Source organism: Pseudophryne corroboree, chromosome 2, assembly GCF_028390025.1.
Source record: "Pseudophryne corroboree isolate aPseCor3 chromosome 2, aPseCor3.hap2, whole genome shotgun sequence".
NCBI lineage: Eukaryota > Metazoa > Chordata > Amphibia > Anura > Myobatrachidae > Pseudophryne > Pseudophryne corroboree.
Window position 1 is genome coordinate 106,059,369 of NC_086445.1, and position 17,595 is coordinate 106,076,963.

Below are 17,595 nucleotides of genomic sequence, written 5' to 3' on the forward strand. Positions count from 1 at the left end.
AATGCGAAATACATACCATTGTATAAAAGCACTTACCATTGGGATAACTTAATTGTAGGTTAGTGAATGAATGCAGAGCTATCATGCCATTCCAATCACTGGCAGGAACTGTGTTCAATATGTTAAAGCCCACAGCCAACATGAGGAGGGGGTAGGAGGGGTGTGTCACGATGACCTACTTTGATTGGCAGGATGGTGACTCTTGATGTAGTTTCTATAAAAGAGAACCAAGCACCCATGGTCATCCATGGTCCTGCACTACCAAGTACTATAACTTCCATTAGATTAACCATACATAATTCAAGTCCACAGCCTGGAACCTGACCACTAAAAAGGGGTGGGCCCTCACGCAGTGGGACCCACCGGCGATTTCCCCTGTAATCCCATTCAACCCTGTGCCCTGGTTGGCTCAATCCTGTGCTGGTTATAGGAAATTAGAACCCCCACACAATTTCCCCCCTTTTTCCATAGCCGGGCTGTTTACTAATTTGGGTGGGACCCCATGCATTTTTTTTTCTACTCTTTCTTTGCTTTTTAACTTAATGAAGCCTGTACAGATCATAGTGGTCTGTCAGTGCTTCTGTTTGGGGGGGCTTGCCATCAGTTATGATCATAAATATCAAAACCAATGCCATTTGGAGCTGCAAAAACTGACTGGCATTGCTGTCAAGTTTCAATTGCAGCTGAACCCTGCCGGACAATAAGTGGTACTGTACATATTTAAACACTGTCGATGTCCGTCAGTAACCATCAGCTATGATTTTAGTACATCTAGCCCTTGGAATCTGGTTGTTTGCTGTGAGTAACCTCTCAACTTTATCTCTCTCAAAGATTTCTCACTTCCACAATAATAATGAAAATAATATACATTGTATTTTATTCTGATTGTGGGAGTTATTCAGGTGCGGTTACACCTGAGACCATCAGCACTAAATACCGATTTTCCATACTTTGCGCATGTGCAGGACCCGTTCTGCACGTGCGCAGCCTGGCATCAGACTGTCATTGATTGATAGCCTGATGCCATACCGGGGACAGGGAGGGGCCGGCGATGTTGCTGCGGTTTAGGGGGTGGTAAGAGGCCAGGAATCTCCGTTGTAGGACAAAGACTGTCTGGCCTCTGCAACGGGCGGCTTGCACAGCACCATGGGTGCTGTAAAATGCAAGATGGTGAGTGCTTCGATCTGATGCTGCGTTCTAGGACCAGCTCGGATCTCTAGTGCAGCAGGAGGCGTCTGCATGTAATAGACGTCTCTTGCTGTATGTACATGGAAGCAGCAGTGATAGCAAATCCAACCGCACCTGAATGACCCCCAGTAAGTGGAGAGTTGTAAATATATCATATTATTGTGTGACCACCCTGCCATGCAATGCCATGTTCAATGACAGCTGATACGGCTTTTTAGCAAGAGCGATGGAAGCGGCTTTGCCTTTGATACTTTGGCATTGGCAGTATATTTAGCAATGAGATACCATACTGCCAATATAAGCAGGGTCTTGGATCAGAGTTATATTGGATGTGCAGCTTGTTTATCATTACAACTACAAGTAAAACAATTTCACTTCCTTTGCAGTAAGGGACGCTTGTTATACAGTAGCATAAAGGGAAGTGGTATTTGAGCATTTGTCCTGGTTGTTATCTGGTGCTCTGTGATCTATATATAATTAGCTTTTATATTTTGGAGCATTCCTACCTCTGTGAATACCCCACATAAGTGCACACATCCTTTCCGTGTACTTAGGGTGAATAGCAAGACATATTTCAGATGGAAAGGTCACCACTAATATACCACTGATTCTCTTCTGCTGCCTAAGTCATGTCTGGAATCTGGTTTTATGTTTCCCACCGGCTGTTCCTGTTCACCGGGATTTTGGTCTTGTTAATTAACAAAGACAAACTCACAAAAAGGGGAGATTTATCAAGCCCTGGAGAAAGATAAAGTGGAGACAAGCCCAAATGAATCAATCAGCTTATAATTAACATTTATCTAGCTCAGTATGACATAGCTGATGTCTTGCTTTGAGCAACATCCTCACTGTATCTCTTTCCAAGTCTCGATGTTCCCTATGGGATGGTATCGGGATCCCGTTGCTTGGGAAGCCAGCGGTCAGAAATTGAATACAGAGAGGCATCCCAACGAGCAGAATCTTGACACCTGGAACGTAAGTATGATAACCCTCCTGTTCTTCCCCCTCACCCTCCCTTCCCGCAGCCTGATCCTAACCATTCATTGGTGCCTAAACCTAACTCCCCCTTCCTGCAGCCTAAACCTAACCCTCCCACCTCCGGCAGCCTGACCCTAACCTTACCTGGTGACAGGGCCGGCAACAGAAATCTTGGGGCCCGGTACAGTGATATCTCTGGGGCCCCCTCACATTATATATACTGTATATATTAAAGTGCAATGGAATTTGCTGCACTATATAAAAAACTTAAATAAATATATTTATTTATCTATCTATACACATCTCCTATATAATAGCCCAGATCTGTGACTTTGTGACTCATTTGCTAACGCTGGGCGGAGTCACAACACTGGGCGGAGTTAGTCAAATGAGTCACAAATCTGGGCAAATCTATAGGAGACTAGGAGCAGAAGCAGATAGTATGGGCATGGCACAGGCAGGGGTGCATATCTCCCAGCTTTCTTCAGGCAGACAGGGGTGCATACCTCCCAGCTTTCTTCAGGCAGAAGGAGGGACACACACATGGCGAAAAGGGGGCGTGACAAACAAAAGGGGGTGTGGCTTCACGGGAGGGCCCCCGTTTTCGTCAGTGAGGGGGCATGCCCAGCGCTCTGTGAGCTGCTGGCATGCCTCCAGGGGCGGATTATGAGTCCGGGGGGCCCAGGGCACTTGAGACAGGGGAGCCCTATCTCATTGCTGTGCCTGCTGTGGGGTTGGGGGCGTGGCCTAATCGGGCCCGCGGGGCCACGCCCCTTATGCAAATTCCGGGATTTTTTTTTTTTTTAAATGGAATTTTCGCCCCTCAGCTAGGGCTAAATCCAGAGGAGGTGGTCGGTCGCTCCCCCCTACACACCCGCACAGGCAGAAGAAAGCAGGGAGACTGCTGCCTCCCTGCAAGACCACAGACCAACCAACACGCAGCAGCATGTGCTGACTGTAGCTCAATGCTGCCGCTGTTGCTGGCAGGACGGGGGAGCTTCTGAGCTGGGACAGAGCTACTCCAGCTGGGGGGGCCCCTAAAACTGTGGGGCCCATGGTACGTACCCCCTGGCCCCCCCCCCCCCCCTTAATCAGGCTCTGCTGCCGGAACCCCGGGACAGTTGGGAGGTATGGGTGTGTGTGAGGGGGTATGCCGTACAGACAGACGGGTACCGGCTCACTGTGTGCTTGACCCCCCACATCAGCATACTCAGCAGGGTCTGTCTGGCGCGGAGGAGCGTCACTTTCTAGCACACTCCACGCTTCTTAGCTGCAGTTTTGTAGGGCACCTGCCGCTGTGCAGTTTCCGTACTGCCTCTGTTATCTCCAGCCCCGGAAACCCCACCGCTAGCTGCAGCGCTGCCGCACGCAGTGAGGTGCGCCCAGCTCCTTCACACACTTTAGCCAGTGGGTAGCGCTGCAGAAGTCCGAGCTGCTTGCAGGCTCCGACCCCCTCCTCCCTCCAGCCGCAGCATCTCCTGGGAGCTAACCAGTCACTCCCAGTCTCCCCTTACCACAGTGCCCGGCAGCCGCGAGGTCCGCGCCGCGTGCATGCTATGACCACCTCCTCCCTCCAGTCGTAGCATCTCCTGGGGGCTAACCAGTCACTCCCAGTCTCCCCTTACCACAGTGCCTGCCAGCTGCGCGAGGTCTGCGGTGTGTGACTGAGAGGGGGGAGGGATGCTGACGGGCAGAGGAAGCAGGACTCCAGCCTGAGAGAGTCAGCCATGCCAAGTCTCCATCAGCAGCAGATCCCAACAGGTTGGAGTGGAACAGCAGCAGCCAGCAGCAGTGACTCCGGTAAGACACATCTGTCTGTCACCCCTGGCCTTGCCCTGTCACCCTTATCCTGGCCCTTTCACCCTTATGCTGGCCCTGTCACCCCTGTCCTGGTCCTGCCGCCCCTACTCTGGCCCTGTCACCCCTATCCTGTCCCTGTCATTTCTGTCCTAGCCCCGTCGCCCCTGTCCTGGCCCCGTCACCCCTGTCCTTGCCCCTTCACCCCTGTCCTGGCCCCGTCACCTCTGTCCTGGCCCCGTCACCCCTGTCCTGGCCCCGTCACCCCTGTTCTGACACTGTCACCCCTGTCCTGGCCCCGTCACTCCTGTTCTGACCCTGTCACTCCTGTCCTGGCCATGTTACTGCATGCCCTCCAACTACCTTTTTGGCAGGTACAGTACCCGCAGCGCCTCCAGACCCCCCTCAATGCACCACACCTCCGCACCTTCCCCTCCACCACATGCAGCACTCCACCCCTCCCCCACACGCTGTGCCTCCAGACCCCCTACACCACCCGTGGCTCCCACTCCTATGCCCCTCCACCACCCATAGCACCTCCAGACCCACTCCACCATCCACCCTCCATATATGTCTCCCCCCACACCTGCCACCCTCCACCCACAGCATCTGCAGTCTCCCCCTCCCCCACCCCTCCCCCACCCATGGCACCCCCGCACCTGACGCGCCTCCGGACACCCTGTCCAATCCGCCACACCACCCGTACCTGCCCCTCCCCTACCCACGGTGCCTCCAGACCCCCTACCCCACCCCTGGCACCCCCACCCCTTCCCATCCCACAGCACCTACGGAACCCTTCATCCATCCGCAACATCCCCGCACCTGCCCCTCTCCCACCTGTGGCACCCCTGCCACTCCCCCACCTACAGTGCCTCCGGACCCCTCCCCCATCTGCAGCCCCCACTCCTCTGCCCCTCCCGCACCCGCAGCACCTCCTGACCCTTCCCCATCCGGGCCCCCCTTCCCCCCGCTTCCGCCCCCCCTCCATCCGCAGCATCTACAGACACGCTCCCCCATCCGCAGTCCCCCCCGCACCCGCTACATTCTGTACATCGTGCCCTGCAGGTGCTGTTCACGCCGTTGCAAGGGGCTGCGCCTCCTTCACCATCGCACGCCCTTTCATTGTGCAATATTTAACCACTAACAAAGAAATGCAGGTAATACTCCATATAATACAAATATTGAACCCCAGAAAGGTATGCAAGGGTTAAGGGGGCATAGCCCCTTGCGACGGCGTAAAGAGCGCCCGTAGGGCGCGATGAAGCACCTAGTATAAAATATAAATATGCATATCTCTCCTTCCTCCCCCACACACCCCATAGACTGTCTCTCCCCAGTGACTCCATGATGCATTCCTAGCTCCCTCACCCCATCCCAAAGCCATGTATCCCCTCACTAAGCCACTCTTACCCCGGGGAGTGACTCACCTGCGCTGCACTCCCCAGTATCCAGACCCGAACACCGTACAGCAGGTACCATGTTGCCCTCACACCTTACCAGAAGAGACAGGCCCAAGGCATGGGAATCCTGGTCAGCGGAGCTGCTGCATGTCCTGTAACTGCCTGCAACAGAGCTGGACCCAGAAGAGCGGCCGCACAGTCACTGTGTATGAGAGGCTCCTGTCACTCTGAGGCTGCATCCACACTGCTTACAGCTCGCTCTCCTATTTGGACAAGACGGCTCACATCCCTGCCAGACACTAAGTGGCGTATCCTTGGGGCCCCTCTGACCCTTGGAGCCTGGTACGGTTGTCCCCTTTGACCCCCCTGTCGCTGGCCCTTCCTGGTGGTGCCTAGCCGTAACCTCCCCTGCTTACAGCCTAAACCTAACCTCCCCCCCTGCGGCCTAAACCTATACAATCCCCCAACCCGGTGAACTAAGGAGCCCTGGCATACCTACGTACATTCCGACACCGGCATTTTGATCGATGTTGGGATTCCGGCGTCAGCATTCCACCCAGTGACGGCATTCTGGCTTCGGCATTCCAACTGTCAGGCATCTCCAACGCCTGTATCTTGACCTGATCCCTCTCCTCATAATAGACTTAGCTGTAAGTGCAAACTTTGCACCTATACTAAGAGTTAGATATATTATCTATATTTGGCCTTATGTGCCAGTAGAGCCAAATTTGCAAGCAGATTGCAGGTAGGGCAAGTACGCTATGTGCAAGTTCAGCCTATCCCTTAGAGATGATTCTTAATTAGAGTTCCAATGAGGAGATCTATCAAACCTTCTAAAGAGGATAGATGGAGAAGTTGGACATAGCAACCTATCAGATTCTAGAATGAACTAGATCAATGATATCTAGAAGATGATTGGAAGCTATGGAAAACTTCTCCACTTGTCCTCTTTAGAAAGTTTGAAACATCTCCCCGGAAGAATAGTTTTACCAAAATAGGGTATCGTAAAAAAAATCAAAGATGAGCAAACTCCATCCTCACCACTAAATGTTCATGGCTTTCAAGTCACTTAATGCACCACATCTTGGGAGAGATGTATCAAACCTTTGAGAGAGATAAAATGGAGCGGTTGCCCATAACCAACTGCCATTTCAAAGACTGTGTTAGTTAAATGACAGAAGCTGATTGGCAACTTCTCCACTTTATCTCTCACCAAGGTTTGATACATCTCCCCTCCTATAAAAAGCAAGAGTAATGAAATTATTTTTCCTAATTATTTGTCCTAATTTAAAGATATTAATCATAATAATCCATAGATTTCAACACTATCCTCCTTGAGTTAATTAATATTAAAAATAATAATAATAATAATAATAATAACTAGCCGATGTGCCCGGTTTCAATTGGGTGAAGGTTTGCTGGGGGGAACATTTTACCCCTTTTCACCCCCTTAGGTGTCAAATTAAAAATAAAAACTGCTAAGTGGGTGACTGCAAATAACTGTCACAGTTTCCAAACCACCCAGAAGGTCAAATGTTCCAGGTTACCCAGCAGGTGCACAGGGACAGTTCACCAACTGTACCAGAGAACAATGGTGATGCATTATAAATTGCACGCGGACTGTTGTTTTGCCACATATTATAACTCTAAAATGAAGCAACCAATTACAACGTCAATATTTATGCAATTCTATGGACCAAGACCTGTAATTTGGTATATGATGTGCCCTGCTCAGACAACGGCATCATAGAAATATATACACTCATAAAAGTCATCCTTTTGCTAATAATATATTGATGATGATAATAATAATATAATGCTTATTTTGGGACTCCTAGCTCAATGTAACCTGTCTATTCACTATTTACTAGTAAATAGAGAGGTTACATTCTCATGAATATATAGAATATGGTAATATATGGTAACTTTCCAACCCACCAGATCTTCATCTGCTACTGAAAAAACGCACATAAATTGTTTAAAATTCTCTTTTATTTTTGCGGAAAACTTATTGCATCCCAGACTGAGCTGGTAGCCTGGTAGTTAAGACTAGCTTTGTGTTGTAGATTCAAGTGGAGAAAGCACTGTACATAAAGAACTTCACAGGTATTACACAATTACCGCTGTCAGTCGTTAACAGAGGTATGGATATCATATTGTGTTTTGAAGAGACAAAAATTTGCTGAATTAAGACGTAAACTTCAGTTACAAATAATTAGGCAGCGGTTAAGCAATGTATGGGAGCATGGATGTTATAGGAACTGTACAAGTGCCATTGGCTTGATTGCTCGGCCCCTTCAGTGCTGAGAAAGGCTCTAGCCGACCTCCCTTTAGCACTGAAGGGGCTTAAAACATTCATCAGAGGTGCATCCAAGAAACATCGTCCAGTCTTTTTATTCCACGTAGGACTTGACAAGAAGCCACATCAACAGCACAGTGATCAACACGATCATGAAGTTGAGGAAGAGCTCTTGTGTAGATCGTTCCATCTTCAAGTACGGTCAGAGGGCTGAGGAGCAGACCAAGAGGAAGCCAGAGGTCACAGAGGAAAGCCACACAAGGTCTTCACCACAGTTCAGTACCCTGGAGAGAGAGGAACAAGAGGACCTTTGTGACTATATGGTGATTTATTCATCATTACTACTGTATATTGGTTCACACTTCGGTGATAGCAAAAGTTTTTAATAATTTAAAAGGCTGCATTCTCGCAAGTAGTCATTCAGCCCTCGGGACAGCTGCCACCACTGTCTGATGTTGAGAGCTACCTTATCAACTGGCAAGTTCTGGATGCTGAGAAGGCCACACACTATTAATCATGTTTGTCTTTTATTCCACAGTTACTTATTTTCTTTATTTTTGCTCTATCCATTCCAGCCAGTCACAACAGTCTCTTTTGTACCTCACAATATTTTTAGAAATGCATACCCCATTATGGGAAGCTTTTGGCCAGACAGTGCTTCTTGTGAACCAAGACCTCCCTGCTGTCTTGTATTTCTAATAGACGTTGGGCATATGTTCCTGCCATTTATGGCAATTCTTGGAGTATAAGGTTTGCTGGGGATATTAATAAGGGATCTGCAGTGAATACGAAAGGATTCTGAAAGTTTTACTGAGTGATTATGAATGGAGACCTGAAGCTACGTGCAGGCCCATGATTTGAGAACCTCTTGGACTTTAATTAAGCTCCTGATAATATGGGCAATTTACATTTTTATCAGGCCCATTTGCAAACTTAGCATGAAGGCCATTTGTGAAATTTTCACTATTAAATGCCCTTTTGTGATTGCACTGTGAACACACTTGGAAATGCTCTTTATTTGGTGGTGAAAAAGCTTTAGCTACAGTACCAAAATGTAACTTCTCTATCAATTTCATCATCCTCGTGACACCATGGGCTTGATGCAGAGGTGCATGTGTAGCTGAGATATTGGGGGTCATTCCGACCCGTTCACACGCAGCGGTTCTTTGCTGCGGTGCAAATGCGTCTGGAATGCGCATGCGCGGCGTGCGCATTGCGCACACGCATTGTTGCTGTCGCCGGGCAACAACGCTGACAGAAAAGAAAGCGGTCACAGTGGCGACTGCAAGAAGATGGACAGCAAGAAGGCGTTCCGGGGCGTCAACTTACCGTTTGCTGCTGTTTTCGGGGAGTGGTAAGTAAAACACAGGCATGTCCAGGTGAACGGAGGGCGGATGTCTGACGTCAAAGCCAGCCCCAGCATCGCTGGATCCGTCGCACAGGGTAAGTAGGTCTAGGGCTGTTCTTGTTTTGAGTGAAACTTTTTTAGTATAGCAGGGCTGCACAAGCGAACGCAGCCCTGCTATGCTATAATACACTCCCCCCATAGGCGGAGATTAGTTGATCGCACCAGCAGCAAAAAGTTGCTTGCTGCAATCAACTCGGAATGAGGGCCTTTGCTCGTAGCGGACATGGGTAAATATGCTAATGACTCAGCCGCCGTCTTGTGCACATAGGTGCCCACTGCCAGCATTGGGATCATTGGGCACACACTAGTCAGAGCATCAAACCGATGAGCTGGGCTCTCTCAGACAGAGCGGCTCTCTTAAGGCGCCGGGGCATCTCCAGATGCAGATGACTAGGCTGACTAGGGAATGCCCAGAAAATAGTCCCGATACATCTGCGCTTTTCTAGCCACCTCTTCATCATCTCCTCCAAATGCCGACTACCTGTCACTCACTTTGCAAATAAATGCTCCATGCACCCACAAATGCTAATCATTTGCTGTGAGAGTGCGGTGCGGCTTTGTCGCATGAGTAGTGATATAACACTAGTAGCCCCTCGTTAAGTAAAGGACTTCCCCAGTTGTGTTGCGGCGTCTTGCACAACATCATGCGGCGTCTTGCACAACAACATGCTGGAAGTAATTTGCAGAAAGCCTGTCCTAGCATTTAGCAGATGCGGGCCCCTAAGGGTTAAAATTTGTGGGTGGCTTAGCCAAGCGGCAACACCCCCTCGACTGGCACCTCTGCCAAGTGCCATCCTGTCCAGCCAGTACTAACCGCTAGGAATGGGCATTGGTGTGTTCACCATCGATGGCAAAACTGAGAGTGGCCATCGATGGTCACTAACTATGCTATAGTAGACCAACGATGGTTTCTCTCATCGATGGCCATTCCTGTTATTTCTGTGAAAGGCCTGCAGGCCAATCAAAGCCCGAGGGCGTGGCTTCGCGGGTGTCAGGGCGGAGCTATGCTCCGTGTCCCGGCATCGTGTAAAAAAATGTCAAAAAAATATTCGTTTAGGACTAGCCATCGATGGAGGGAAACCATCTGATTCTCCCCCATCGATGGTAAAAGTATGCAACATCGGTCATAGACCATCAATGATTTTGAATCATCGATGGTCGATGGCCATCCCTAATTACTGCCCTGATACAGATATACTGTACATATGGGATTACAGAACAGTTTGTCTAATGGTCATAACTCTGTAACATATTGTCCTTAATGAGAATATATATATTTTTAAAGTTTTAAACAAGTTGAATCCATGTTCCATAAACACTACATGTATTCCGCTTCTCGTTCCTCTCCAGACATGAATGATCCCAGATGTATAGAATGTGTGCATAGTCACTTTTCAGCAGTGTAACAGATTAGCACATCGTCCTTAAAGCCAAAGCTACATAACCAAGACAAATCTTATGTGTAAACTAAGACAGTGACCCCTGACTGTTGATAGAAGTGATGATTGATCTGTAATACATCAAGAGCCCGGAATTTATCTGCAAATATTTAGCCATTGGGAAAAAAAATAGAAAACTGTGATTATACAGGACTGGCGGAAACCTGACAGTGTAACCCTGAGGAAGTGTCCTGTGTTAGTACACACTGTATAAAGATCAGCTCCAGTTGCTTCTCTGCTGCGTTGACTCACACTTGCTACAGTATCTGGTGGAAATCCCAGACATCTCCAGCATTAGCTGGCATCGCTGTGGGGTTAGCAGGAGACAGACAGAGTTTCCTTATAAGCCTCCAGCTACCATAGACCTGGAGGAATCTATCATGCAATGTCTTACAGTGTCTGATAACTATTTACAGCAGACACCATGAACACAGTGCTGAGGAGCGTGTTACTACTGTACGGTACATGAGATGAACACGCAGCTACAGAACTTTCTTATAAAGGTGAATCATCCACGAATTACCCAAATATATGTCCTATAGCTTAAGTTCAAAAGGGATGTAGCTATGTGACCGGCGGTCGCATTACCGATCCCTTCATCCCGCACGCCAAAGATCCCGACAGTCGGCATGCCAGCTAACAGGGACTATTCCACGACATGGCCACGACACCTGTAGAGCGCTCACTACCGAGCCTGCAGCATGGCGAGCGCAGCAAGCCCGCAAGGGGCTTCATTGCGCTCACACACACCCCGCGCCATTCTGGGCCAGGATCCTGGCGTCGGGATGCTGACGTCAGGATCCCAGACGCCGGTAAGCCATACCCAACCTTTAATATGAGAATCCATCCGTGTATGCTGAACATCCCTGCGTCTGCATGTGAAATGCCATCCCGCCCTCTGCTTTTCCATCCTCTGCTTCAGACCCATCTCAAACAGCCTTCCCATCTCTGTCTCCACTAGACGGAACAGTTTTGTGCATACGCATGGTCACTGCCCGGTAATACCCCAGAAATGCCCATATCACATAAAGAGCGATCCGTCAACAGACATATCAATCTGTCCACGCTTATCATCTCCACCTGTACTGATATGTGCAGTCACTGATTTCTTTCCATGGTGTAGTATGCTAGTACATTCGCCCAACTAGGAATCAGTGCCATAAGGGGAATTTACGTAACAAATTCCAAGTAAAAGCAACAATAAAATCTTATACGTTCATCTCTCATTTTAAAACAAATGTTTAAAACATGTTCTAAAAGCTTCCTTATAGTATAGTATAATAATAAGGGGTGTATCTAAGGGTCTGAGCGCCCCTGGCAAAGTAAGGAACTGGCGCCCTCCCACCTCCCCCACCCAGGGACACGGAGGGGTTAGTGACAGATAGGCTGAGGTCAGGGACACTGAGGGAGAATTACAGGGATGGTGCGGGTAGGGACAATGAGGTGGAGGGCTTAGAGGGAGGCTGAGGTCAGGGACACTGAGGGGGATCTACAGGAGTGTGCAGGCAGGGACACTGAGGGGGAATTACGGGGAGGGTACGGGCAGGGACACTGAGGTGGAATTACGGGAGGGTGTGGGCAGGGACACTGAGGGGGGAGTCACAGGGAGGCTGAGGGTCAGGGACACTAAGGGGGAATTACAGGGAGGGGTCAGGTATGGAAAGCGAGAGGGAGGGGCTACAGGGAGGCTGAGGTCAAGGACACTAAGGGACAATTACAGGGAGGGTGCGGGAAGGGACACTAAGAGGGAATTAGAGGAGTGTGCGCAGGGTCGAACTGGCCCACCAGGGAACAGGGGAAACCACCGGTGGGCCCTATTGCCTGTGGGCCCTCCTCCTCCTCTAGGGATCAAGTTCCAGACTATCCTAGTGCACTGGATTTATGCATTATACATTATACTTCACAATAATTTGGTTTATGATATATTTACCAAGGTGCACAGAACATGTAATGGTTAGCCAAACCTCTGTGGTGGCTGGCCATGCCCCCAGTGGAACCTGGCTACACCTTTAAGCATGGGCCCCTACAGCAGCATTCCCCCGGTGGGCCCTTCATGCCCCAGACCAACACTGAGTGTGCGGGCAGGGACACTGAGGGGGGAGTCACAGGGAGGCTGAGGTCAGGAACACTGAGGGAAAATTACAGGGAGGGTGCAGGCAGGGACACTGAGTAGGAATTACGAGGAGGGTGCGGGCAGGGACACTGAGGAGGAATTATGAGGAGGGTGCGGGCAGGGACACTGAGATGGAATTACGGGGAGGGTGCAGGCAGGGAGACTGAGGGGGAATTACGAGAAGTGTGCGGGTAGGGACACTGAGAGGGAATTACGGAGAAGGTGCGGGCAGAGATACTGAGGAGTAATTATGGGAAGGGTGCGGGCAGGGACAATGAGAGGGAATTACAGGAGTGTATGGGCAGGGTCACTGAGGGGGCAGTTACAGGGATAGTGCAGTCAGGGACACTGGGGGGAATTACAAGTAGGGTGCAGGCAGGGACACCAAGGGGATATATGCACACATACATACAGTTAAAAACCCATCTCTAGGTGTGATGGCACTACATGTCCCAGCAACTTTAGTTGACAAGGTGTGCTGGGACTTGTAGTCTCAACATAGCTGGATAGGCAGTCACTGGTCTAGATACCTCTCCATACAGAGCTCTTTGTAACCTGTGATCCAGACTACCAGGATAGACCATGCAGTGCAGCTACGGTACCACTGACTGGTGCTGATTGTAGTGGCTGGTGTTTGGTGACAGACCGCGTGGGACCAATGAGAAGGGGAGCGGATGAGGAAGAGGAGGTGCCTCGCCCCTCCCCATACCTGGTAGTGCCCCTCTCCCCGGCTATATTCACCATAATTGTGACTGTAGTCACAGAGAGTGTGAGAGTGCAATACGCTTCTGAGAGTCCGGCAGCGGATGAGCACTGCTAACGGATGTACTCAGTGAGAACTACTATGTCATTCAACCCCCTGGCTCTGGCGGCACTGCCGGGCGCCCCCCCCCCCCCCCCCTCCTTGGCCAGAGCCCCTGGCAAGTGCCATCCTGGCTAATAGGAAGATATACCCCTGATAATAATGTACATATGTACTTACAGAGCAGCCACACAGAACTCTAATACAGTACACAGTACAATGACACTTGTCACTCTGCAGGTAATGTTGAAATTGATGCAACGTAAGTCATAAGGTGCCTATATATACTGCAGGTCCCATTTCTTACATTACTAGGATTATTAGCATTACAAGATTTTAACTAGAGTGCAAAAAACATATATTAAAAGTATCAGATCAACACCCATGTTATAAAAAAAAAATACATACATAACATTTGGAATTAACTACAAATGTGTGGCATATAGACGCTTTTTCAACATACTGTACAGTACTTGCCAACTCCCCTGATTGTTAAGGAAACTCCCTGAAATAGTAACAATCTCCCTGACTCCCCGAAGATTCTAGAAATCTCCCTGATTGCACCTTACCCACATTATGTAACCATTACATTCTTGGGGGGTTAAAACAAATCAGAGATATATACATTCAAATGAGATCACCAGTGCTATTTCCCTGCAGTGGTTATAAGGCACAATGATCCCTATGGCTACACACATTTTTATTAAATAAGGATTCTCATGGCCACATATATGGTACCACTTGTACTGTAAAACACAATACACGAGCAAGCCCTGAAAAGTACCAATGTCTTTTCATCAACACGTAGATCTTACTAACTGCTTTGTTGCTCATTTACTGTACATTTGGATGTAAGTAATTTTTATGACATACCTCTCAGATGTAGCAGTACACGTTTGCGCTGATAGGTGTTAAGGTTGGCTATCTTCTATATGTGATTTCCTTTTAACTCCCCTAGAGCCCAGAACCACCGATTTTGACTATCTGTACCTTCAATTTTGACTAGGTGCGATTTTGACTAAGTGCCAATTTTGACTATACTTTGTACTAGATAGTACACTAGATAGTCAAGATTGACTTGCCTGCACAGTCTATCTGCTTAACACAGTGCAATTTGCACTAACTTTCCTTGCAATCTTGACTATAAATCTCACTGTATGTACAAACCTTTACTTTCACAATCTCCTTGAAATGCTTTTTCAAGAGTAGGCAAGTACATTTTCAGTGACATGACATACAATAGGAAGTACTGTTTACCTACTGTATCATATAGTATTGTCTTGTCTGTGATATCAACACATGTATCCAGTGTTTTCTTATCTGCCCTACTGTCCTGTGTATCCGGTCTCTAGGTCGACCACACTTAGGTCGATAATGTCTAGGTCGACCACTATTGGTCGACAGGGTTTCTAGGTTGACAGGTCAAAAGGTTGATATGAGTTTTTCAACTTTTTTTGAACTTTTTCATACTTAACGATCCATGTGGACTACGACTGGGAATAGTAACCTTGTCTGAAGCATGCGAGGGGACGCGGTGCACTAATTGGGGTTCCCGGTCACTGTACAGAGAAAACAACACAAGAAAAATTCAAAAACTCATGTCGACCTTTTGACCTGTTGACTTAGAACATGTCGACCTAGAAACCCAGTCGACCTAGAATCCTTGTCAACCTAGTTACTGTCGACCAATACTGGTCAACCTAGACACTGTTGACCTAAGTGTGGTCGACCTTCCATACCACACCCACTGTCCTGTGGCAGAGAAACATTGTGGACTTTGTAAAGATATACAGTATGTTGTTAAAGAAGCAACAGGTGAAACGTTTTATGTTGCACTTGTAGTGTTTGTTGTACATCTGATGTGGCAGAATATAATGGGGTAGGTGTAACAAACCTTGGAGAAAGATAAAGTACTAACCCAGGCACCACTCAGCGTCTCACTGACATCTTACAGTGTTTGAAAAATGACATTGTGGACCTATTTGGTTAGTATTTTCCATTTTATCTCTCTCCAGTCTTTGATAAATATCCCCCTATACTGTATGTTATCCTTGTAGACAATAAATGAAAGTGTTCCTTCTAGAACCACAGTGCTCTCGCTTTGTCCGTGATCTCCTTTATCCCCTGTAGTGATAAATGATAGTATTACTGGACTACTGTATGTATAGTTTTCCCGGCTTATTTTGCCTTTGCATAGTTTGTATGGCATGTGGTCTATTGTTAGGCCAGTGAAATAGAACCTGGAACATCCTTTTAAAATGTAACACATATAAGAGACAGGTGTGCGCCTTACATGGCTCCTGATAAAGATACATAGCTTACAGCTGATGTGCCACAAGCCAAGGATACAGCACAGATCCAAATGGCAGGAGTATTTCACATCACATCCCCTGTAGTACAGTCGGGTCTGGGACTGAGGGTCGACAGCACAAAGGTCGACACACCTTAGGTCGACGCCAATTGGTCGACACGCCTTGGGTCGACATGGACAAAAGGTCGACATGGACAAAAGGTCGACAGGAACAAGGTCGACATTGAAAAAGGTCGACATGAGTTATTTATGTTTTTTTGGTGTCGTTTTCTTCGTAGAGTGACCGGGAACCCCAATTAGTGCACCGCGTCCCCTCGCATGGCTCGCTTCGCTCGCCATGCTTCGGGCATGGTGCCTTCACTCCGCTACCGCTTCGCTCGGCACACTTTACCGTTCCAATCGTAGTCCACGTGGATCGTTAAGTATGAAAAGGTTCAAAAAAAGAAAAAAATCGTGAAAACCTCATGTCGACCTTTTTCCATGTCGACCTTGTTCCTGTCGACCTTTTGTCCATGTCGACCTAAGGTGTGTCGACCAATTGGCGGCGACCTAAGGTGTGTCGACATTTGTGCTGTCGACCTGGAGTCCGGATACCAGTACAGTCCTGTGTGCCTACACCTGGCTGTACAGAATTAAACATTATTGTTCCCTGCCCCCCCTTTCAGTGATGCTAACTTATATGATATGCGTTATATTAGCTACACAAAGAGAATTGAAAGCGTTGGTGCTCTACAAGCAAATATAAATGAGTCAATTTCAGAGATCTAATAATTACAACAACAACAAAATCCATTTATTTTGGCTAATTCTATTTAATGCTACCCAGGTAAGTTTACACCAATGGACAGATATACTTTGTGCATTAGTACATGATGTACAGTATGTTCAAAGTGTCTTGGCAGAAGAAATTGCTAAGAATAAATAAACAAATAAAATAAACAAATAAATAAATAATAACAATAATACTAGTATATTATATTTTATTTTATATATTGTAATATTAATGCTGGTATAATAGTAGATACAGTACTATATATCCGTGCTTCTACTTCAAAATACTTAACAGCTGAGAAAAAAGAAACAAACATTCGCAGTGGCTCATTATAATGGAATCAGACAACACCAGTCATGCTTTACATACCGTACTTAGTATAGAGAACACTATAACATATAACATAGGATGCATGTTAAAACTACAGAAATGTTGCATTCAGTTCATTTGTTAAAAAAAAAAAGGGAAACCACTAGATTACCTGGACTAATGGCACAGAATGCTGCAACCTAGGGTAATGTATGCTACCAATCCCTTCCCGGCTCTTTACACCTCCCAGAGCAGAGTGATTCCCAACCGTCGGTGTTGAAACTAAAGTAGCAGGAGGGTGGGGAGCATCAAATGAAGTGACATAAATTCTGATGAGGTCATGCTTTCTGTATATATATGGCTTGAACTGTGTCTGGATAGATGGCTGTACAAAAATATATTGTGTTTTACTTAATGACTTCTATATTGTAGTGGAATAAAAAATTGATCACTGCAGTTCTATACTGTACGACTTGGAAGCTATTGGTAGGCAGAGTACAGAGTATTCTTGTAGTATATCTGTCTGGAGAGGAACTGTAATGGCTTGTCCTAGCCGTAATCCTTATAAATGCGCAGACGTGCCCACTCCGCCTACTAATGTTACTGTAGATCCCCCTATTCTTTTGTCACACAATTAGTAAGCTGTCCTTCAGATATCCAATAATTAGGTCATGTGGCCTTTTAAAATTCTCCCCTGTGTTGTGCACAAGGGTTCTGCCCTTTCCGAGCATGTTAGGGACTGTGGCCAGGTTCCATTAGGAAACTGATACTAACCCACG

At 47.5% G+C, this 17,595-nt stretch overlaps 1 protein-coding gene across 1 annotated transcript; it reads right to left on the bottom strand.

The window, feature by feature from the left end:
• Positions 1-7,337: 7,337 nt before the first annotated feature.
• Positions 7,338-17,099, bottom strand: LOC135001512 (sarcolipin-like). The gene is made up of 2 exons (XM_063951587.1): positions 16,989-17,099; positions 7,338-7,946 (listed from the first exon to the last, which is right to left on the bottom strand). Exon 2 carries the CDS (start codon positions 7,850-7,852, stop codon positions 7,757-7,759), a length of 96 nt encoding a protein of 31 aa, XP_063807657.1. The 5' UTR covers positions 7,853-7,946; positions 16,989-17,099; the 3' UTR covers positions 7,338-7,756.
• Between the last annotated feature and the right edge of the window lie 496 nt (positions 17,100-17,595).

Coding starts and splice junctions, on each gene's coding strand:
- LOC135001512 (XM_063951587.1), bottom strand. CDS start 7,852: ATGGAACGATCTACACAAGAGCTCTTCCTCAACTTCATGATCGTGTTG.